Source organism: Drosophila rhopaloa, unplaced genomic scaffold (genome assembly GCF_018152115.1).
Source record: "Drosophila rhopaloa isolate 14029-0021.01 unplaced genomic scaffold, ASM1815211v1 contig_2, whole genome shotgun sequence".
Taxonomy (NCBI): Eukaryota; Metazoa; Arthropoda; class Insecta; order Diptera; family Drosophilidae; genus Drosophila; species Drosophila rhopaloa.
In genome coordinates this window covers 1,057,046-1,080,830 of record NW_025335083.1, presented here as the reverse complement: position 1 = coordinate 1,080,830, position 23,785 = coordinate 1,057,046, and the positions used below count along the sequence as shown (strand labels likewise).

At 37.6% G+C, this 23,785-nt stretch overlaps 3 protein-coding genes across 6 annotated transcripts in view; all 3 read right to left on the bottom strand.

Annotated features, from left to right (window-relative positions):
• Nucleotides 1-5,105: 5,105 nt before the first annotated feature.
• Nucleotides 5,106-5,986, bottom strand: LOC108049415 (protein obstructor-E). The gene is made up of 2 exons (XM_017130596.1): nt 5,971-5,986; nt 5,106-5,926 (listed from the first exon to the last, which is right to left on the bottom strand). The coding sequence occupies exons 1-2, from the start codon at nt 5,984-5,986 to the stop codon at nt 5,235-5,237; spliced, it is 708 nt and encodes a 235-aa protein (XP_016986085.1). The 3' UTR covers nt 5,106-5,234.
• Nucleotides 5,987-6,022: 36 nt separating this feature from the next.
• On the bottom strand, nt 6,023-9,693 carry LOC108049457 (protein obstructor-E). Its single transcript, XM_017130638.2, has 2 exons — nt 9,504-9,693; nt 6,023-6,833 (listed from the first exon to the last, which is right to left on the bottom strand). Exons 1-2 carry the CDS (start codon nt 9,556-9,558, stop codon nt 6,160-6,162), a joined length of 729 nt encoding a protein of 242 aa, XP_016986127.1. The 5' UTR covers nt 9,559-9,693; the 3' UTR covers nt 6,023-6,159.
• Nucleotides 9,694-11,691: 1,998 nt separating this feature from the next.
• Nucleotides 11,692-23,785, bottom strand: part of LOC108049437 (beta-1,4-glucuronyltransferase 1) — a 56,435-nt gene continuing 44,341 nt past the window's right edge. For 3 of the 4 annotated variants that reach the window (XM_044459567.1, XM_044459568.1, XM_044459569.1), the window contains 5 exons: nt 15,661-15,919; nt 14,710-15,596; nt 14,136-14,332; nt 13,963-14,075; nt 11,692-13,901 (listed from right to left, as the gene is read on the bottom strand). In XM_044459567.1, coding sequence (XP_044315502.1) covers nt 13,704-13,901; nt 13,963-14,075; nt 14,136-14,332; nt 14,710-15,596; nt 15,661-15,912 — 1,647 coding nt within the window. In that variant the 5' untranslated portion in view covers nt 15,913-15,919 and the 3' untranslated portion in view covers nt 11,692-13,703. Of the gene's footprint in view, nt 13,902-13,962; nt 14,076-14,135; nt 14,333-14,709; nt 15,597-15,660; nt 15,920-16,679; nt 16,725-23,785 lie in introns of those variants that run through there. The other variant, XM_017130617.2, reaches the window with a different exon arrangement.

The following is a 23,785-nucleotide window of genomic DNA, read 5'->3' as shown; positions in this document are numbered from 1 at the left end:
TTGAAAAAAAACCTATAAGTAATTTAATTTTTATAGCCAAAGAAGAAAAGAATCGGAGGAAAACGGAAGCGATCGGACCCGAAAGGTTGAACGGAGAATTTAGTTTTAAGCAACCCTAAAAAGTTCTCAACGAAACAAATTGGTTACTTAGTGATAATACAGAATAATTGTTTTAAATCAACAATACAAAATTCGAGCTTAAATTATTTTCAAAGACAAAACCTTTACTTCGAAATGGTATTGGCTCTTAAAAACGAATTTTTTAACAAATGAAAACATTGTAAAATTTTAAATTGATTTAAAAATACGAGCATGATTATAAGTTCACGATATAAAGTTTAAATGTGTGGAAGTGGTTTGCCATCTTACTTATGCAATATAAATATAAGTTTATTTAATCTACCAATTATTAATAAGCTAACTATTATTATTAACTAACACCCTAAATTAAAAAACGGAAAATCTGAAACTGATAATAAATTGCAAACTAAAATTTAAGTAATAAAGAGAGTTCTATTTTTTCAGCATACGGGTTATTTAATAGAATAAGGACAACTAATATTTCATACAGAATTCTAGTTAGGTCTATATTTTAATCTTAAAAAAATAGCAATCGGCTGTTACAATGATAAACTCATTCGATAGTCGATGATTGTAAAAGTAGCAGATGGTCTCTCTCTCTACTTCAGGACATAAGGGATTGAAAAGAACTTTAAACTTTTACATGTTTGAATAGGCTTGGGTTTCTATGGAAATCGTTTGGCGTTAAATCAGTCAGTACATACTTATTTACAGCTTACTTTGATTAAAATGTTAATAAATAATATTTTATTCATTAGGTTCCCTAGCATATTTTGTTGCTGTATCAGTTCAAGATCCAAAACATCATTTATAGAAAAAGTCAATTCTATGCCATACCGATATCGGAACTAATTAAAACAAATTTTAAGAGGTTTTTATTTTTTGTTTATGAGGGCGAAAGCACAACCGCTCAGAATACTGTGTAAAAATATAACATAGATGGGAGCTAAATGAATAATTCTAAATCTTTCGGCAATCCACTCAGGGCACGAAGGAACGCAAGTGTAAAGCGCTCTCCTGAAAAGTGTTATTTTTAAAGTCAGGGTACTGAATTATGATTACACGATTTTTTCAGTATCAGGGAACAAATACAAACTGTCTGGCAAGACAAATTGCCAGATCGACTCTCCTGGTGATGCTGATCAAGAATAGTTATACTTTTAGGATCGGAAATGTCTCCTTCACTGCGTTGCACACTTTTGACCAAAATTATAATACCCTCTGCAAGGGTATAAAAATGGTTTATTAGTTTAACTTGCCGAAGTTTAAGCCTTTCTTGTTTTTTTATATATTTGAATGATGTCTTTGGTTTCTTTTAGACCTCTTTCCAGGTTCGGGGTTATTACTTTCTTAAACCACCAAAAGGGCATATCTGTTTGTGCTATTAGTTAGCTGCCCTTATTGAGGCGGTTTATCATTGGATTATTTCTAGCCATTTTAATTTGCGTGCTAGGCTTGCGCTTTAATTGGATGTAGGGTAGGGACTCATACCAGTCTGTATAGCCGGAGCTCGCTTGTAGATTTTCATTATTGCCGATATTGGCACTGGTTCTTACAATTGGTGTTGTAATTGTATTTAGCGCATCCGAAGATAGCAGCGAAATCTTTTTTTAGTTGTTGCTGTAGCTGCGGTTGCAGAATTATAGAGGTCACAATGTTTGTTGCTGGTGCGTCGTGAGACGGTGGTGGAGTTATACACTGCAAGCTCCGTGACGTAGGGTGGAGTGGGGGGGCTGGAACAAGACCTTGCTATCTTTTTATACCCTGGCAGAGGGTATTATATTTTCAGTCAAAAGTTTGCAACGCAGTGAAGGAGACATTTCCGACCTTACACAGTACATTTATTCTTGATGATGCTGACACCAGGAGAGTCGATCCAGCCATGTCCGTCTGTTCGTCCGTCCGTCCGTTTCTACGCAAACTAGTCCCTCAGTTTTACAGCTATCTGCTTGAAACAAAAATGTTTTCGTTCTATTACAGTTAGTAAATATGTCGGAAAGAGCCGGATCGGCAGACTATATCATATAGCTCCCATAGGAACAATCAGGAAAAAACAATTTTATGAAGTATAACTTTGTTGTTTTTAAACTTGTTTTGTGTTCTTTGGGATTTGGTATTATTAAAATACTATGGAAATACGGTCTTAATTAAATTAAATTATCTATATCATAACGGTCCCATAGAAAAAAAAAAATGTGTACTGTTTTTCTGTTTATCAAAATTTTTATTGTAATTATTTACTATATCACAATTACGCTTTAACGTTTGTCAAAATCGGACAACAATATCATATAGCTGCCATAGAAACGATGACAAAATGCAGCGCAAAATCGACATAGCTTTTTAGTAATATAGGCAAAGAAATAAAAATGTATTCGTTTTGTAATAACTGCAAGGGTAAATAAACTTCGGCTTGCCGCAGTTTGCTTCCTCTTTGCTTAAGTAGAGCTGGGTTGCTTTTAGAAAAAGCTTCTACGCTCATTCTTTTCTTCGTTGCTCATTGAGATATTAATTCGTGGCTCCCAATAAAATTATATTATATAAGATTAAAATATTATTATAATGCCAATCTAAAGGAAAAACAATGAAATAAAACTATATCTACGTTTTTGCGTAACATAAACCCATATAGTATATGGGACCTGTTTGCGTAGAAACGGACAGGAGGAAGGACGGAAAAAAGATGGGCATGGCCTGGTGAGTTTTGACTGAATTTTAACCCTCTGCAAAAACTTCGTTTTTAGGATATTAATTAATGCCACAAAAATTGGTCGATTACCCCATACTGCACACTAGGTCGAAGACAAATTTACCCATTCTTTCAAAAGGTTGTCAGAGAGGTAATAAATAGTACAGCGTTAGACTGATATTAGTGTATGATATTAGAGCTTCTCGCATTGAATAATAATTTTACCGATACAGCGGTAATTTTACAATATGTGTGGTACTAAGTTAATATAAGCATCGGTAAAAGGTTGGTCTTTCTACCTATTTTATGTAGGTACGATTACTTTAACTGAGTTGTGCTTGATTGTGCCGAAAAATTATAGTACTTAATAAAGTTTCTTTTCGGTAAATTCAACATATCAGCCATTTCAACAAATCCAAGCAACAACTAAGTTGTAGCAAATTAAAAAATTTTAAAAAAATTTCTGTTTATGCTCAAAATGTTTATGTTTTTTTTAGTTTTCATAAGGCTCTTAATAAAGCATCTTTATACCCTTGCGGAAGGTATTATAATTTCAGTCAAAAGTTTGCAACGCAGTGAAGGAGACATTTCCGACCCTATAAAGTATATATATTCTTGATCAGCATCACCAGGAGAGTCGATCTAGCCATGTCCGTCTGTCCGTCCGTCTGTCGGAACGAGCCGGATCGGGCCACTATATCATATAGCTGCCATATAACTGAACGATCGGAAATGCCATAACTTTGGTGTTTTTAAAGTTAGGAAGTTGGGATTTTCTATGGGTTTTATTTTTGGCTAATCAATCCGACCTACCAAATTTCATAAGGATCGGACGACTATATCCTATAGCCGCCATATAACTGATTGATCGGAAATGCCATAGCTTTGGTGTTTGTAAAGTTAGGAAGTTGGGATTTTCTATGGGTTTTATTTTTGGCCAATCAATCCGACCTACCAAATTTCATAAGGATCGGCCGACTATATCTTATAGCTGCCATATAACTGAACGATTGGAAATGATATAACTTTGGTGTTTTTATACCCTTGCAGAGGGTATTATAATTTTGGTCAGAAGTTTGTAACGCAGTGAAGGAGACGTTTCCGACCCTATAAAGTATATATATTCTTGATCAGGATCAATAGGGGAGTCGATATAGCCATGTCCATCTGTCCGTCTGTCCGTCTGTCCGTCTGTTTCAATACCGTTTGCGAGCTCAGTTTAAAAGCTAGCGATCTGAAACTTTCACAGTCGTCCTAAAACAAGTGTACGCAGATCAAGTTTGAAAACCGCCCCGATCGGATGTCTATATCCTATAGCTCCCATAGGAACAATCGGATATAACTTGCAAGAATGGAAGATATTTCGCGCAGTGTAAAAGCTATTGACATAAATCTTTCCAAATCTTATTTTTTTATGCGTACCTTGATCAGAGTAAAAGCGCGTGACGATCGGACGTCTATATCCTATAGCTCCCATAGGAACAAAAGGGTAAAATCGGTTAAAATTTAATGATTTTTAGGATATTTCACGCAGTATACAAGCTATTGACATGAATCTTTCCAAATCCTATTTTTTTATGCATACATTGATCAAGGTGAAAGCGCGTGCCGATCGGACGTCTATATCCTATAGCTCCCATAGGAACAATAGGGTGAAATCGGTCCAAATTTGATGATTATCAGAATATTTCGCGCAGAGTGTAAGCTACTAACATAAATTTTTCCAATTCTATTTATTTACGCATATCTTGATTAGGGTAAAAGCGCCTGCCGCTCGGAAGTCTATATCTTAAAGGAGATAGGAAAAATTGTTAAAGGCTGCGAAAGTATCCCTTTTTTTCTATTTGTATATGACATTTTTGCAGTATAAAAGCAATTGACTTGAAACGATGCAAATCTAGTTTATTTATGTATACCTTATTCCTTTCGCTACTTTTTCACTTTTAGCAATTTCGTCAAAGTCTGCAAGGGTATTAAAACTTCGGCTTGCCGAAGTTAGCTTCCGTCCTCGTTAAAGTTATGAAGTTGGGACTTTTTATGAGTATTAAGAATGCATCATATGAATAATTTTGGAGAATATAATTTATAGAATATTCTGCAAGGGTATATCAACTTCGGCTCCGCCCGAAGTTAGCTTTAGAATTATGAGAAGTAAATCTGGAAGTGCATAAAGACTGGCTCTGGAAAATAGTCTTTACTTTTCTGCGAGACTGGCTTGCTGGTCTTTTTGAACCTTTCCGCAGGAGCTCTATAAAGAATTTGTATGGAATTGGGCATGTGATTGTTGCCTTTCTTCGTACCCCAGTCCCTTAAAGTGTTATCATAACTTTTTTTTGATTTTGTGTATATATATACAAGAATTACTAATTTATTCAATGCACAAACAATAATCAGTTACATATTTACATTGCACAAAGAGTGTGTAGATTGCAGCCTCTCAGCACCATTCCGTGAGTCCAGGAGCCTATTGCTCTGGCTGGACCACCGGTTGACCCAGCTTCTCCGCCTTGAGGCGCTGCTTCTCCTTCAGCAGAGCATAGCACTCCGGCACCTTGTTGTAGAAGTCGCACAGCTTCGTCTGCGAGTTGAAGGCCAGGTACTTGCCGCAGTTGTACAGCCGCGGGTGTCCGTTGACGCACACGAAGTACTTCTTGCAGGTCTGGGGGTGGCGATAGTAGCGCAGCTCCCCCTCCGGACTGACGTCCACCTCGGGGGCAGTTGCGTCGATCGGGTCGGCGGCGGGGCAGTCGAAGCCCAGGAAGGCCTCGGCGTTGCAGCTGGCCACCAGATCGGGCCAGTCGCACTGGTAGGTCTCCTCGTTGAAGGCCAGTCCCTCGGGGCACTTGGTCTGACTGGCCACGCCATGTGCGCAGTTGCGGTACACGCCGCACTTGGCGGCGTCTCCGTTCGGGTAGAAGCCGAACTGGCGCGGACACTCATCCGTCCCGTTGGCCGGCTGCAGGCGGGCCCTCTCCTTGCAGGTGGAGTACGGGGCGTAGGTGCACTCCCCTTGGGCCTTGGTGCGCTGGTGGAACAGCAGACCGTCCGGACACAGTTTCTGGACGGGCACGTCATCCTGGCACTCGGTGTAGGCGTCGCACTGATCCCCCGACGCGAACCTTCCGTTGGGCACGGGGCATTCCGGGGAGCCAAGAGCTGTAATGCAGAAAGCAGGCCATTAGGAGGTGATGTCTCTTGACGTAGAAGAAAGTACATATGTGATTTAAGAAAAGCTGGTTCGGATTTCATTGGTTTGGGTTTAACGTCTTTTATTGTTACGAGCAAAATGTCAACAATCAGTTTGCCAAAATCTTTAACTACAGACTAGAGAACTCGAGCAACTTGTCGCCACATGGCCTGTTCGTGGAGGATCACAACTGGATTGTGACTTAGTTCTTCTTGGCGTGAAGACGCGCGGCCTTGATCTGAGCACCCTTCTCTCGAATGGCGCTGCTGCAGTTGGGCACGTTCTCGATGTCGTCGCACTGCTTCAGCTCCTGGTTGAAGGCCTGGTCCTCCCCGCAGCCAATGCGTCGCGGGCGTCCCTCGATGCAGATGAAGTACACCTGGCAGTTGTCCTGCGAGGGATGGAAGGTGTAGTCCGCCTCCTGCTCGCCGAGCAGCTCGGACTTGGGAGCCAGGGCCGGGCAGCGGAAGCCCAGGAAGGCCTCGGCATCGCAGTCCTCGACCTGGTCGGGCCAGTCGCACTTGTAGGTGGCCGGGTTCCAGGCCAGGCCCTCGGGGCAGTCGAACACGAAGCCACGGCCCGCGTCGCAGTTCATGAACTGGCCGCAGTTGCCGGCATCGCCCTTGCGGAAGTACCCAAACTGGTGGGGGCAGTCCTCTGTGGGCTGGGCGGCCTGCAGACGGCTCTGGGCCTGGGTGCACTCCACGTCGATGGGGTAGCCGCAGGGGTAGCCCGTGGACTTCTCGTTGTACAGCAGGCCGTCGGGGCACAGCTTCTCCTCGGCCACGCCATTCTTGCACTCAATGTAGGCGTCGCAGGATCCGGACACCGGAGAGGTTCCATTCGCCTCCCGGCAACCTCCTGAAGCGGCGGCGGCTGGAAGAGATAGCGGATGCGGGTTAATATGGATCAACAGGTTGGGGGTGGCGGCTTACCTCTAATGATTTATGATGAGAAACTGCCTCTCTTTTAGCTATTTGTCACATTGTACATACTTTATGATCGAACATACCGCGGGAAACTCAGACTCAACAATGGATTGTCTCGTCTTCCCGCGATTTTACGTACCCATACTCGGGTTTTAACATTTTAATGAGTTGTGAGCACATACCAATGGATATTGTTCAGAAATACATTTTTAAAGAATGGCTGAATGACATAGTCTTTACATTTTCAATAATTATTCGTCTAGTCACCAAGCGCCACGAGTGCAAGCTGATAATATGATAAACTAATCCAAGAAGGAAAATTAGTTTCCATACGGGGCATAAATCGGGTCAGGAAGACTAATTCGTTTAGGCAGTTATGGTAAATACATTTAGGAAGTATAGATCATAAAGATACAAAAATATAGAACTACAAATATATTTTTTAATTAGCATTAATAAGACATTTAATTAGCATGCCCTTTTTAAGATGTTCAGTTATTGCAGTGGATTATATAATTAATTATAGTCTTTGCAACCTAAAATGTCTACGTTCAATTTGTTTGGTTTGTTTTAAAACTCGTGTAATAAAAGCCCGATACTAACAAATTATTATTACCTTCGACAAAGATTACACAATCAAGTAGAAAATAAGTTTAAAAGGTTGGTTTATTTATATCCCAGTAATTTGTTGTGTAAAGCAATAAATACAAGTTTTCTTTAGAAGAAATTTAAGACGTATAATCTGACGTTTGGCACACCAGCTTTGGGAGCACAAAAAATATGAACATTTCGCGGCTTATGGGCGTAATTAAAATTAATATTTTTAAAACATTTTCTATTAGATTTTTAGTTTTCGGCAACACTAAGAACGGACAGACGAACTTTTTTTTAAGAAAGTATACAGTATAAATACATTATAAATACAGCAACTATTCTTTTTTCATAAGCGATTATTGATCAATAGAGTCGGTTCCAATTATTTTGAAATGGGAACATCCATAATTGGATAATAATATTCTTAAATTGCGTACGCTTTAGCGCTTGCTGAATTGATTCTGAATTTTGTTCGTGCGTGAATAGCAAACTTGATTTACATTTTTTTTTTAGGAAGTTCCCAACTTGCTGGTACAGTTTCATTGTTTTTATAAACTCTTAGATCGAAACCAAAAAGCTTCGTTTTTCGCATGCTTGAAAAGGGTGAGATGTAATAAATTTGTTATAAAATAATATCATTATCATTTGCTTAATTTTAGGCCGTTGAGAATATGCGGCACAAAAAATATTTCCATTACTAATATGATGCCAGGCGGATTGAAATGCTATTTCCACTTTTGCATATGTCTTGTGCAGCTTCTAAAAATAATACAATTACAAAGCTTAATTGTTGCATTAAACTAAATTAAACTTGCCATTTAAAATTGTGCGTTGAACGCCAAAAAACAATATTTATAAGGAGTCTCTTACATTTTGTTAAATGTAAGAATCGTTTTGAAATGTCTATTTATGTTTTTGAAAGAGGATTCCTTGGGCGAGGGCTGGGACAATTTTTTTTTTGTAACATGAGTGTAATAAATGTAAGAAAATAAAAAAATTTTGAAATAAAATGTTGGATTTACATAAACTGTGGTTTATAGATGATAGTTTTCAAATTTTCGACCAAGTCAATGTTTTTGGTATTGGCCCATATTCGAACTTTAGCACAATAAAGTTTTCCTTTTTGCCAGATTAAACCCAAAAGAAATAAATGAAAGCAATAGAAGACACTTAAAGAACTTAAAAGTCGCTTATATCTCTAAAATGTATGATTTCGCTTCATTCTTTTTCCACCATTCGGTGGCATAGTAAAGATGTTAAACCAAATTTAAAGAGCTTCCCCGAGGAGGTGCAAAGACGCTTAAAGGTCACAACAACCGGCTGCGCACGCAACGAGATCAATATGTCGCCTTCAGCTCCCCCTAACAAGTCTGACCGCTATCCGCCAGATAAACTCGTTTCATGGCGTCGACGCGATCACCCATTGGACCATCGCCATACAAAGGTTATGCAATATCGACTTTTTTCTGTCTGCTTCAACGTGTGAATCAAATTTTTGAAAATGCTGCCTGTCGACCTTGAAATATTAATGAAATTTCGGTGTGACTTTAAATATTAGTATTACTTGAGAAATTCATTTTCGCGGGTGCAATGATTACTTGAATTTTTCTCTTCCTTTATGCGATTCGTGTGATTTCCTGGTATTGTGAGATGAATGTAAGTCGGATAACTCCATCCTATAAATATCGCACGATCACCTCAGCTTCAAAATTGCAATTTCTTCAAACAATTGCAGATTTTGCGAAATATTTGAGACAAAGTTTAGTACGAAATTCATTAAAAATTTACTCTAAAAACCGAAAACATAATATTTATTATCTTAATTTAAGAGATTGATGATTCATAAAATTATTTAAAAGGGTAAAGTTTAATATGTTATAAAATACATTTATATTCACTCTCTTGAATTTTATTGTTTCTATGGTATAACCACAACCAATTTGAATGGGAAAATGTTTTTTTTTTATCAAAATCAAACGTTTTGGCAATAAATCTGCTAAGGGTAAATTGTATTAGTACTAACCCATCGAGCCAAACATGGCAACGCACAATAAAGCACAGATTATTATTTTAGCCATGACAACTGTATTGTTAAATCCTCGGGATTGCTGTGGACACTAAACGTTAAAACTAAAAGAGAGCTCTGGCGATGCTGACCCAACGAGCTGACAATTTCGACTGTTTTGCGCTAGAAACGCAACGCAGATATTAACTGGTGATGTGACAAGCGACAGCGCATCCGAAGCTTAAGCTCTCCAAGATTATGAACACAGCGAGCCGAGCCGTCGCCGGAGCTTGCTGATCATCCTCTACCTGTTGGGGAATCGCATCAGCTTTTGCCGTCGTCTCAGTTGCAATAAAAAAAAACAATAAACGAATAACAAAAAGATATCAGATGGCATAAATTTCAACAAAAAAAGCTTCCTTTCGCTCCATGTGAGTCAGTTCATCATCCAAGCAAGTTCGGCTCTCAGTTTCAGCTAAATATTAATTAACGACGTCTGTATTTAATTTATTTTGAATTTGATTTCCATATTTCGCACTTTTGTTTTCGATGAGAAGCCAACCAAAATTCAAAAGAAACCAGAAAATCCAACTTAAAGTCAAGGCCGACTGCGCCCATGAGGCCGTACCAATCACGAAAATCTGACAATGATCATGGCATTAGGCCGTAACTTAGGTTGTGGGGATTTTTAAGGAACGATAGCTTAAAAAAGTAATGACGAAATATGCTGCAAATGTCAGGTGACTAAAAAACTTGTTGAAGGCAACCGACAAAATGGATTGAAATACCGGCAAAACAATACCGGAATAAATAACACTTGTTTACAAAATCTATTACAATTTTGATGCGGTTGGGTCCTGATTAGGAAAAGTATGTACCTAATATTTTATTAAAGGAACGTTTTATTTTTAAGTTTATCTTCCGATTTTTACCTGTTTTCAGGTCAATCTTATTTTTTATTTCAAATTCTTGTTTCACATCGAAAACTTATTTTATATATAACAAAAATCTCAAAAATCATTTATTTGAAAGCTTTTTCGCATATGCATGGAAAACTTAAAGAAGTCCCGAGGGTCGAGATGAAATCGCTTACCGAACACGAAATAAAAACAAGAAAGGAAAGCTAACTTCGGGCGGAGCCGAAGTTGATATACCCTTGCAGAATATTCTATAAATTATATTCTCCAAAATTATTCAAATGATGCATTCTTAATACTTATAAAAAGTCCCAACTTCCTAACTTTAAAAACACCAATGTTATGTCATTTCCAATCGTTCAGTTAAATGGCAGCTATAGGATATAGTCGGCCGATCCTTATGAAATTTGGTAGGTCGGATTGATTAACCAAATATAAAACCCATAGAAAATCCCAGCTTCCTAACTTTACAAACACCAAAGTTATGGTATTTCCAATCGTTCAGTTAAATGGCAGCTATAGGATATAGTCGGCCGATCTCGGCCGTTCCGACTTATATACTGCGTGCAAAGGAAAGAAGGGTGTGTGCAAAGTTTCAATTCGATAGCTTTAAAACTCAGAGACTAGTCGCGTAGAAACAGACAGACGGACAGACAGACGGACAGACGGACATGGCTATATCAACTCAGGAGGTGATCCTGATCAAGAATATATATACTTTATAGGGTCGGAGATGTCTCCTTCACTGCGTTGCACACTTTTGACCAAAATTATAATACCCTCTGCAAGAATATAACAAGATTTTAAAGAGTTCTCTTTGAAAAGGTTAGGTCATTTTTTAATAGGGGAGTCCAACTGCGCCAAAGAAAGTTTTGTTTAATGAGGATTCTTTCGAATTAATTTTGTTGGTCAGTATCATTAAAATTACCTCGTTCAAAAGCCATTTAGCTATGCTTAAAGAGAATAAAACAGTTTTCTATATTTTTATTTTTCTTTATTTTGTCTGTTTTTGTGTAGCTTTCCTTAGATTTAAGCTAGTAGTCCATGCTCAGCAGATTTGCACTTGACTCTTACAAAAGTTATGTTAAGACATATGAGGCGTTCTTTAAATATGTGTAAGTCCAAATTTTACGATCAAAGACTCCTGATCAAATTAGGTATTGATTCTAATAAAATCATTTAAAAACTAAATTAAAACTATTTTTCGTAAAGTAAAAGGAATTAATAAATTGGCAGGTTTTGAATCATAAGAAGACTCATTTAATTGAAAAAGTTACATCGACTCAAAGTTTTAAAAATGATTCATTTCGATTTATTTTTAGTTTTAATACATTGCCGAAAGGTTTTTATTATATACATACAAAAATACGCTGTATGCGTTCCTATAGCTGTTTTGAACACAAAATGATGCAAATTCACAAGTAAACTCAAAAAATATTCCAGCTGCATGGATTCTTATAAATACTTTATATTTTTTCGTTTTGTCTAAGGCACTTTTACACTTTACATTACATCATACAAATATATCCTTTTATTCAAATCTTTGTATTCTACTTATATTTTTAACTCTGCTCTCAGCTACTTTTTCAACAACTTCCAACAGGTTTGGTGATATTTTAGTCATACCAATTTAGTTAGTCGAACCAATTTTTTGAGCGAATAAGTGTAAGACTTGATCTGATAAATCAAAGTTTATGTACTAAATGTGAAATAATTACAAACACCAATTGTTGTATGTTGTTCCCAAGTCACTTTTAAAATGTACTTTTATTAAATATTCAACAACATACGTAAAATTTGCTGTATTCAGCTAAGTACTAATATTTTGCAACTCTCTAAAAATCGACCACTTAGTTACTATTATTTTTCTTTATTTTGATAAGGCATACGCAACAAAAACCTTCAGCATTTCACTCGGCACCGAATCGTGGATTCGATTTGACAATACCTATTGTTTTTAACATTTATATGTGCACAAGTTTGACTTAATGTTCAACACTAATAAAAAACATATACAAAACTAAAGTTATGTTAAGTTTAATGCATATGGGTCTCTGATCTCTGTTTTCGATCGTTCCCCTGATTTCTTATTAATTAGGTTTAACATCTCCATATCGCTTTACTAGTACAAATATCACGGTTCGCATTTATGCTTTTTGAAATGTAATCTTCAATTGCATTAATTGTTTTCCCTACCAGTGCGGTAAGTAAACAAATCAATTCTCAAGTGTGTTTTCTCGTATAAATTTTAATAGTATTTGTGTTTTGTTGAAACTTGTCTTTAGCCTTTTAATTTTATTTATATTATTACGATTTAACTCTCAAAGTCTATGTAATATGTTCCAATTCAATGATTACTCTATTCAAGTCAAATATTTAACGCTGGAATTGTTTTGGCCCGGTATCGGTCTACTCTACGTTTTGGTCTTTACAGTAAGTCTACAGTGCCCAAGAAAACATTGTTTAATGCAAGTACAGACACACAAAATGGTAAGACTGTTGTTTTTGCTGATTTTAATTAGGAATCTCGCCCTGGTATACAAAAATAATGTTGCTCTCATTTCCTCTCTTGAGTATTTTGAAAATAAAATCCATAAGTAGAAAAACTTCAACTTCAACTCGTAAATGGATGCATATGAAAAATTCAGCTAAAATAACGATAAACTTAAGTTAATGGCCTAAACTAAAAGTATCTGATAATGACTGCCTTTGAGTAATTGAAATCCCCATAACTCAAGCTTCCAGTTGTTGCCAGAGAGCAGGAGAGAGGAAAGGCCCAATAAGTGGTTTCTAGTGTGTTATTATTTACAGAAGTTCATGGAAGTGGATCAATTCTATGCTTAGATGCTTTAACAGTAGTTGATATTAAAGGACCGTCTAGATTATTGGCTGCTATCAGCTTACGAATGGCCTAGTAAATGGAATATTGCATGATTCCTAAAAGCCACATTTAACTACCTTAAACCAGTTTAAGCCATGCTCTCAGGGCTTTGCAGAGTAGGAAAAGAAAACCCAGAACGCGAAAAAATCTTATAGGCCCACATTGCGTTACACGACCTGGCCTATAGCTAAGCCTAACTACGTAATGCTCTATTAGTCCTAGGGCTAAGTCTCTAGCTAATTGTAAAACACACACTCGCAGTGCTCTTCCAAAGCTATAAAGGGAATTGGAATCGGTAAAGTCAACACTACCGATCTATAGCATTGCAAATAGTAATAGTGAAGTGGGTTGTAGTCTTTTCGCCTTTGCCTCCTTCCCGTCCAATCGGGGCTGAGCTCAGCTCGGTTTCAGAATTAGTTACTATATCGCACACCCCTTGCGCATGCCATACATAATCTTCAGTTCAGGATAGATGATCTTTCGAATCAGCTGGTTCGTCTTTCCGGACAGCATGGCCCGTCGATTGTCCTTTTTCAGCACTTTGATGCCTGGTTTGTGCACCAGAAATGCGTTATCCAGTATGTGGAACTCGTAGTCCAGTACGCAAAGCGCATATCCCTAAGGATTATATTTTATTATTAGACAACAATCACCATTTATTGACACAAATCGCTCTAACCTGGGGCATCTTGTCACTTTTTCCCTCCCAGCTGAGCCGCTCATCATAGTGGGGATCCGCATGAGTTCCAATGTAGATAGGTTCCCAATGCACATAGTAACCAGTTCGCTTTCCTGTAACGGAAAAAATAAAGTTATTAATATAAATGAAACATATAGCCTTATATTAATTACCTATGTGAAACACACTAAGTTCGTCTGTCTCGTTAGCGGACATCCACTCCTTGGACTTGGGAACCCCGTGGCAGCTGGCGCAGACACGTTTATGAAAGGGAATGGCTTTGCCTGTGCGCAAGAACTCTTGCAGCTCGGTCTTGTCATGTGGCACCGGAGAGCTCTCCTCCACCTCGAAGATGGCCAGTGGGAACACCCTTTTAATACAAAAATAATATAGTTTAATTAACAATTTGCTTTTATAGTAAAATTTTTTTGAAAATATACCAAAATAATAACAATTTCCTGCTCGGAAATATTTTGCACACCCGAAATGTTTTTTAGTAATGATAGATAAAATAGATAAAAGCATTTCAAAGCATTAATTGGAGATTTGAGAAAAAGATAACTAGCAACATAAAAATTCTTGAATATTTATATTGTGATTTATAAAGTGATCCATTTTTTAAATACATTTTTTAACTAAATTAAAAATTTCTGAAAACAAACTTCAAACAGACTATTAAATGCCGATTTTCGCAAAATAAGGTCTATTATTACAAAATTAGGTTTACTAATGAGGTTTATAACTCACCTGGGTGCTTTGCGTCTCAAGTATTGATCGTTGCGGGCAATCATCTCGAGGAATTTCTTGACAAGACCCGGGTTCGGATACAGCTCGATGTCCGAGGCTAAAATGAAGTGGGTGAGCGCCGAGTCGCGGGCAATATTTCGGCCCACGTTCACCGGATACAGGAGCTTCTTCTGTGCCTTGTACAGGTGACCTGAGCTCACGTTGAAGTACGGAGGTGGGAGTGTGCAGTTGTATCCCGTCTTGAATACCTCGTGCGGCTTGGGTACGGACTTGGGGATATGTTTGGTGCCGAAGTAGATGTGGAAGGTGGTGTATGCGCGCACCAGGTGGCTGCCGGGCAGGCACTCCCGCAGGTACCGGATCGAGTCCAGGGTGGGCTGGAAGTCCGTGCCGGGTGCGTGCATGGCGATGCTCACTGGGGCGTTCCATCGCTCCAACAGCGGCACCAAGTTGTCCAGGAACGTGTAGTCCGCATGCGTCGTATAGGTGATCGACTCGTGGCACTTGATGTCGCCATGCTCCGCCCGCACGTAGTTCTGCAGCACCCAAAAGTCGCCGCGCTGCAACGTCTGCTGGTGATAGTCGTGGTCGAAACAGTTGATCAGGGATCGCACCCGCTCCTCCAGCTCCTTTTCGTCGCCAGTGACTATGTAGCCACCGTCCGACTGGGTGTTGTTCACCTCGGCATTGCCGCCCGCGGCAACACCCCCAGCTCCAATGTTTCCGATCACCTGTCCAGGATCGCCCAATGCAGCTGCCCCGCCACCACTGTCGTTTGCCAACTGCGGAGCACCTGCAATGCCATCCGCCGCCTGTGCTGCTGCTCCTGGAGAGTCTGCATTTGAATTGACCAGTAGCTTTTCCTCCGACTCGAAGATCTCGACCACCTGTTTGGAAGAAAACAAAGAAGTAGTGTCGGAGCTGTTTAAATATTCTCTAAACATCTCTTACGTTCTGGTTCTTGGGCGTGGGCGGCTGTTGTTGCTGCACCTGGGCCGCCGAAATGGCAGACCCTACTTGCATAAGAGACACTGGCTGTTGGTCCTGCAGCAGGAAACTGCCGCCATTGGCGAAGTTGTTGCCGCCCCCGATCATCAACTGACTACCAATGTACAGGATGACGGCGACATTGATCAGAATGCTGCAGCGCAGCAACCAGTTGCGGCGTGTGAACATTTTCTGACCCAAGGGCTCAAAGCGCATGTTGTAGCTGCAAAGATCATAAAAAAAATTGTACATTATTACGCATTAAAAACCAGCGGACACTATAATCATCTATATCTAGAAATGGTTTTGCCACAGCAACTCTTAGAATTACTCTTTTTAATCATTTTGAAACAGCGCTCTCCATGCGGAATGTTAAGTACAAGTTCCGGTAGATGGCGCAAAAAAAAAATTGAAGGGGTATTCTTGATCTCCTCAAAATAAAAATCGATATTTTTATAATTATAATTTCAGGTGAAATTTTGCAAACAAAATTAAGACATCTCTGACCCTATAAGGTAAATATATTCTCGATAAGCATCACCAAAAGAGTCGATCTAGACATGTCCGTCTGTGCGTTTCTACACAAAGTAGAAATCGGGAAAAAGGGAAACAAAGAAACTTATTTTTTTCTTAACAAATACAGTAATACTTTTGAACGATTTTAGATGCTGAAAGTTGTTTCTTAATTTAAGGGCGAAATCTCTTTATCTTACAGAACAAGAAAAATCGCATACAATTTTACAAATCATGTCAATTAATTATTTACAAAAAGCACTATTAGTTAATCAAAGTACACTAGACATTCACAACAGGGTTTAACAAGACTTAAATGTTTTCCAATATTTTCCTTTATTTAAAATAAATAAATCCCCGTGTTAGTTTTATTTTATTAAAAAATTATTTGTACGAAAATAGTTTTTGTATTAAGCCAACCACTTTATATTAATCTTCTTCAACTTATAGTAAGTATATTTTTGCCTTGCCTTTTGTTAAACTCCATGTCGGAGCAAAAAGACCGACGCCTCGGACTCTTCGGAATAAACTACTAGATTCCTTGGCTAATTGGTAGAATTTTCTCTAGAGATCGCAACGTAACAACATACTTCCCTTTCTTGTAGCGTACTGTTTGTACTCGTTATCATCTGCCTAAGATTACTTATCATACAGCGTAGTTAACTAAACAAAATGTCGCACAGGAAGTGCTTACGTAGGTTGCAGTTTGTCAAGAACTCTGCTCTGTTTTCCACTTTTAGAAGATGCGGGTGTGGCATTGTTTGCAAATGTAATTCAAAAATAATTTATGTTTGCATGCACACAAAAAAAATGCGGCTAATATAATTTAAAATGCATATGTAGCATTATAAAATCCACTTTTAAATACCATTTTTTAATTTTTGTTAAATTATTGCCACTGGTGTAATCCACACTTTTCTTACTTTCTGTGGTACTGAATCAAGATTCAGTCGCAAACTAGTTTTTCAATTTTAAAAATAATTAAATAAAGCTTTTCCAAGTATTGCAAAAAGGGCACAGAAAAAAATTCTTGGTTGAATTGAAATTTATATTTTCGAAAAACTGGTTATATAAATTCTAATTACCATCAACTTGTTAAGGGGGTATATACATTTTTTTTGTCGAAAAAAATAGGAAAGTTTTGATTTTTTATGTATGTAACTATAATTTTTATTAAATGAATGATTATATTTTCTGAAAGTTTAGATTGTTGACAATGTTTATGCAAAAAATTTTGAAAAAATATTTAATAGTTTTTAAGGTGTGGCTGTTTCCCTTAAAAGCCTTTTTTAAAGAGCCTTGCGGTGATAATTCCCCAGGTCGAATGGGTCAACTGATACCGAAAAAATAAAAATATTTCATTAGTTTAAAGTAGTATCCTGTACTTGAACGAACGTTTTAAAATTTTTTTTTTTTTTTTGTGCAACGTTTTTATACGCTAAAATTCTTACAAAACTATCTATTTCTGCGAAATAAAAATTTTTACATGAAAAACGATCGCCAAAGTACTAATAAAATTCATTACGAACATTTAAAAAAAATTTGAAGAAAATCGGTTCAGTAGTTTTTCGCCAATCCATATCACCGCAAAGTCATTTTTCAAAAAACACCATTTCGAGATATTCGCGTTTAAAGTTTCAAGTTTGGGTTTGGGCGGGGACGAGGCGCTGTAACTTTTTTTCTACTGCTCAAATCTCTATGAAAATTTTGTTAAATTTGGAAACTTTCCCAAAAGTTGTCTTTCTATTGCAGGTAGTATATAAGTGGGAACGTGCCGGATCGGGCGACTTTATTTTAAAGCTCCCATAGGAACAATCAATTTGTAATAAATATTATTAAAATATTTTTCTTTCAATGTTTGTTTCTTATTATTTCCAATTTCATTTGTAACCTTAAATTGTTTAATGGGCCCAGGTAAAATGACAATTTATGTATATGCCTTTTTGGAGAAACACCCAAAAGCATATATCCTTCCTTGAAAACGACACGCTTAAAATTTGTTGTTATGTCCATATAATGGACTCAAATGGGTAAATGGTAATATTTGTATACCCTTGCAGAGGGTATTATAATTTCAGTCAAAAGTTTGCAACGCTGTGAAGGAGACATTTCTGACCCTATAAGCTATATATATTCTTGATCAGCATCACCAGGAGAGTCGATCTAGCCATGTCCGTCTGTCCGTTTCTACGCAAACTAGTCCCTCAGTTATAAAGCTATCTGCTTGAAACTTTCCCAAAAGTTGTCTTTTTATTGCAGGTAGTATATAAGTCGGAACGAGCCGTATCGGCCGACTATATCCTATATAACTGAACGATCGAAAGGCCATCACTTTGGTGTTTGTAAAGTTAGGAAGTTGGGATTTTCTGTGGGTTTTAGTTTTGGCCAATTAATCCGACCTACCAATTTCATAAGGATCGCAAGATTGTATCCTATAGCTGCCATATAACTGAACGATTGAAAATGCCATACCTTTGGTGTTTTTAAAGTTAGGAAGTTCGGATTTCTTGTGAGAATTATATTATAGAATATAATTTACAGAATATTTTGCAAGGGTATATCAACTTCGGCTTTGCCCGAAGTTAGCTTTCCTTTCTTGTTATCATTGCGTCATTTAAAATTTGTTTACAAAATCGATTTTCTTATATTGTACATATCGAAAGCTTAAGTTGAATCATGCAAAAACGATACTTTATTTTCAAGTGGACGCCATTTTATTTCCATAACGAATTTTTTCACGTTTTTTAGGTTGGGGCGCCTCTACGGAATGGTATCATTAGTATTCACTTGGTTTTCTGCTTGTAGACAACGAACTGCGACCTGCACCGTGCCCGCAGATGAGGTCGGTTTCCAGAACACTTTTTGCGGGAGCCGCCATTTTGGACGCGCATTTGGACACCCGACACTCAAAAATTTTGATTTTATATGTGAAACCAGAATAAACATTTTGTAAAATAGCGCACATGTCGAAGTCAGTTTACTTCTTTAAAAAAATATATAAAATATTAGGTACTTATTGCACTATTATATAAGAGAACCCCCTTAATACACAATACACATTAAAACTAACTAAAATTTCGGTGCTTTAAAGCATTTCCAACATTCTTTATCCACTTAAAAAAATATGGTTTTAAATGACGATCGATCTTAGGTTATTCCAATTCGTTTATTAACGAATGTGTAATTTTAATTGGGATAGCTTAAGATCGATCGTTTAAAAGAATTTTTTTCTATGTGTATAAAGAATGTTCGCACAACAACGAGGTGAGCCACCACTGGTTTTGTAATAAATTGGAGATTCGCTCCCGGAATTAATTGTTCGGGAGTGCAACGACTTTTAGCAGTTGAACGGAGAATATCATTAACATTAGTCAGCGAAGAGACCGCTAATAAATGTAAAATTATATATGAAGCAGAGATTAAATATAAATGATCATAAAAAAAGAAATAAAAACCATTTCCGACCAATTAATGTAAATTTAGAGCAATGCAAAAAGATGCCATACAATTGTTAAGCGGCAATATAATTTGTGGACCAGTTACTAGTTATATAAACATCATACGACAATTCGATTGTGTAGAAATGAACGGAAGGTGAGTCAGTCGACTGTTGATTTTGATTAAAAATTTTAATCTCTTTGCGGCAGGAAACTTTTGACTTAAATTATAATACTCTTTGCAAGGGTATACAAATATAATTCTCAAAGTATTCTTTAAATTTTTTTGAAGGTTATTTCTGAAGCAAAAATTAGACGCCATGTGCGTTGAGCATTTAAATGCAAATCAATCGTGGCTTCTGGACAAGCCAGACACATTCATTAGCAGGGGGTCCACACGAGCTCCGAAATGTAAAACTATTAAAGAAACTGTATGGCCCGTGTTTGAGTTCATTGCACCATTGACAAGGTGGATGGAAGGCGCACGAGTGGGTACCTAAAGTGCCACCGGTTTTGTGTGTTTCTAGGCCATTGTCGGATGATGAATTTGCATAGCAGTCGGCCGATTCGATCCGAACTCTACGCACACAGGAACCAGGCCCAGATCTACAGTCTAACCAACAGCCGAAAAAATCAACAACACCATAACAATCTGCGGTCTGGCCGGCGGGCATTCCCGCTTCGCAATTTGGAATCATAATTGTGTCTACGAGCAGTCTTCGATGGCCATATTTTTATGACTTTTATCGGTTCTTTTTCTATATACCTTCATAATTTTTTGCTGTTCTATGTTAATGGATTTACTGGTTACGGTGTGTGTGACTTGTTCTGCTATAGTGATGATGCAAAACAATACATTTTTTTTTTACAAAATTTGGAACGAAACGTGAGAATTGTTATGAGTTTTCAATTCGCCAACCGAAGCTCTACCTCAAAAAGTGAACATGAGAGCGACACACGTTTGGTTTTTTACAATGATCATATATAACACAGCAATGAGTGTGGGTTTGCTGAATATCAGGTACTCTTAGAGTTCAAGGGTATTTTACAGGCAGTTAACAGCGTTTCCGACACTATAATTTTCTTATTTTGTTTGAAATTGGTTTGAATTGGTGCGTGCGCCAGAAAAAGAGTTTTACCATTCCTGTTCTAAGCATAAGTGCTGTCACATTCCTATCAGGAGAGATTTGAAAAAAAAAATATACAGAACAGAAAAAGGAACTAACTTTAATGAGTTTAGCTGGGTTCACACTGGGTTCACGAGTGCATACGAAACCATGTAAAGGTCAAAGAGTTAAGAGCAGTTCCGGCCAATCATTTTGTGATTATTGGTTGGCAGCATTCGAGTACTATCACCACTCAGCACAGCTTTTTGAGGCGAAATTCAAAATGGCTCACAAAATATGGCTGACGAAGAACAACAACAACAGTTGTTTGTAACTCGAGTTATGGAGCTAACACAATGTGGACAAGATAATCAAGTTAAGCAATCGACAGCTAACTCGATAGGAAACTCAAGGCAGTGTGGAGAGTACTAAAGTTTGGCTACATTATTCCCGACAGCACAGATTTTGTTTGACATACATATGACAACTATATCATATTGGGAAAAAAAAGTGAGAGAGTGAAACAAATTTGGCTGGTTTTGATTGGATATAGTCGTTTTATCAGTAAGATTTTGTAAAATAGTTGGTGCACACATAAATATATCGATTCGAAAAGTTGTCTGTTATATTCATTGAAGGTTACGGCCAGTTGACAGATGCATGACAGCTTTAGAATATAGTCACCCAATTGCGAAATAACTTAAGGTATTGGTCAAACAGCAATAACGTAATGAATTTATAAAATAAACCCAAATTGTGGTAAATATATTTTAAAACCATTTCGTTATATTTGCTGTTTCTACAATAGTTGTATATTTGTAATGTGAAATGTGTGAAAAGCTATACTATAAGTGAAAGGAGATCGATACTGTCCAACTGAAGATAGAAATTTAGGGTACTTAACTTCCTCAAAAACATTTAAAATGTTACAGTTTCATTGTTGTGAACTCTTTAAAAAATCGTCTACTTTTGTAAATCTGTGAGTACAGTTGGGATACTTGCTTTCTTTATTAGTTAAGAACATTTAAGGTAGTAAACATAGATAAGTGCTACTTTTGGCACTCTTTACCATTACAAAAGCAAGCATTACAATATGCCAGTTTGTGCTGCCCTCATGTAAAGCTCATCTTGTCAGCAACAAGCATTCCTAGCCGTAATAAACAGAGAACTTATAATGACAGAGCCGATGATAATGGCGTTTCCACGGGCAAAAGAAGAAATGCCAAACTGCAATTGACTTTCATGACCATAAAAAATTAAGTTATAACCGTCAAGCAACAGGCTACAGCCCAACTCTGGTTTGCCGCACTAAAGCGCAAAAATAAAGTCTAGTGAAATGGCTGCTGCAATATATTTTAATAGCACAGAGCATGGCCGGAAAAACTCCGCACTGGGATCGACAATATTCGTGAGCCTGTTTGGGGCATAGCTCGCTGGGTTGTTTGGTCAGTTGCTAGCCAAACTAACCTTCGCCTGGCAACAGCGAGGCTGCGCTGACAAACTCTTTGGTCATATTCGCTGCCCTCAGCTGATCCCCAACCTGAAAGCCCCTTTCCTTGCCGACCACTTGCCTTATTATGTCTAATTAGATTGCGCTGGCCCGTTGTTGAGTATTTCCAGCTGAAAGGAGGCATTGTGGAATGGAAGGCCTTATTTTCTCTTCGTTTTCGTCTTTTCCCTCTTTAAAAAAATGTCTTGACGCGGTCACAGGCGAAAATCGTTTACAAAACAAGAAGAAACGCTAAGTGGAGTGCCTCGAATATAAGATACCCGTTACTGAGCTAACAGATTTTAAAATAATTATGCCTCCAGCAGGTGGCGCACACTTTTAGGTGGCGCCATCTTCCGAACAGCTAAGGGCGATAGTTTCAAGTTTTCAAGCGCGAACATATAGTATTTAGCGATTAGTGGGCGTTAGAGTGGGCGTGGCGAATAAATAAATGTCTACTGGGTAAATATACAAACTTAACAAATCAATAGTTCTTATAGTTGTTGAGATATCTGCGTTTATACGGACGGACCTAACTAGATCGAGCGATATTGATCCCAACTAAGAATATATATACTTTATAGGATCGGAAACGATTCCTTCTACCTGTTACATACTTTATAGCGAATACAATATACCCCTTAACTTCACAAGTAACAAGTTTAAACATTGTTTGTTTCTTCTTTCTGCTTTGGTTTATTCTGCTTATTTTTAGACAGGAAGTTTATAAAGTGATTGTGTGGTATTTGCCTGGTGGTGGGGTAATGCAAATAAAGGGATGATCGACGACTTAGTGCAACAAGTTATTGCTACTTTTACAGAGATGGACTGGACTCAAATAAAATTGAAAAAGACTTTCATGTGTGAATACTGTTTTTAAACCAATAAAAAGTTTAATAATAATAAGTATGATTTAGTTTAATATAATAATATTTCCATTATTCTGAATGTCGTCTATATACCTTATTTAAGCAAATCTATTGTGTGCTTTATCTTATCTAGGCACTAATTGGAACGGAGACAATCAACAAACTGAAGAAATAGCCCATAGATAAACAGAAAATGTGCGATAATTGCGCGTAAATTAACCGGGGAGTAAAAGGTGCATTTAATAAATGTATTTCCAATGGCCTGGTCCAAATTAAATTTGCTTCCACAGTGTAAATACAATATTACTAGGAAAAAACATGTGGAGATTCTCCAAGCTGTCATACACAGGTTGATAAATGCCCAAGCACCTGCCACATCGTGTTTGTTATTCATTTGAGTATGCTCGGACGAGAAGGAACCATTTCAAACCGTTGGACCCTAACCAGATGTAAAAAACACTCATAAAATATTTAATTTATGTTAGTTAATTTCTTTTGACAGCGGAAACGACAAAAAATGAGTTATAACCGTTAACCCTCTTTTTCTAAAGGTGTGGCCACAGAGGACGTTCCAGCAGAAATTATCGACGGTCGATTCCGATTCTTTCCGCCTTGTAAAATTCTACATGATTTTATCTCGCCCAACGGCACTTTCATAGTAACTTAACTAGCATT

Excerpts from the sequence above, each read along its gene's own strand:
- LOC108049457 (XM_017130638.2), bottom strand. The coding sequence starts at position 9,558 with ATGGCTAAAATAATAATCTGTGCTTTATTGTGCGTTGCCATGTTTGGC. Across the intron at positions 6,834-9,503 it reads TGCCATGTTTGGCTCGATGG|CCGCCGCCGCTTCAGGAGGT; the intron begins GTTAGTACTAAT and ends TATCTCTTCCAG.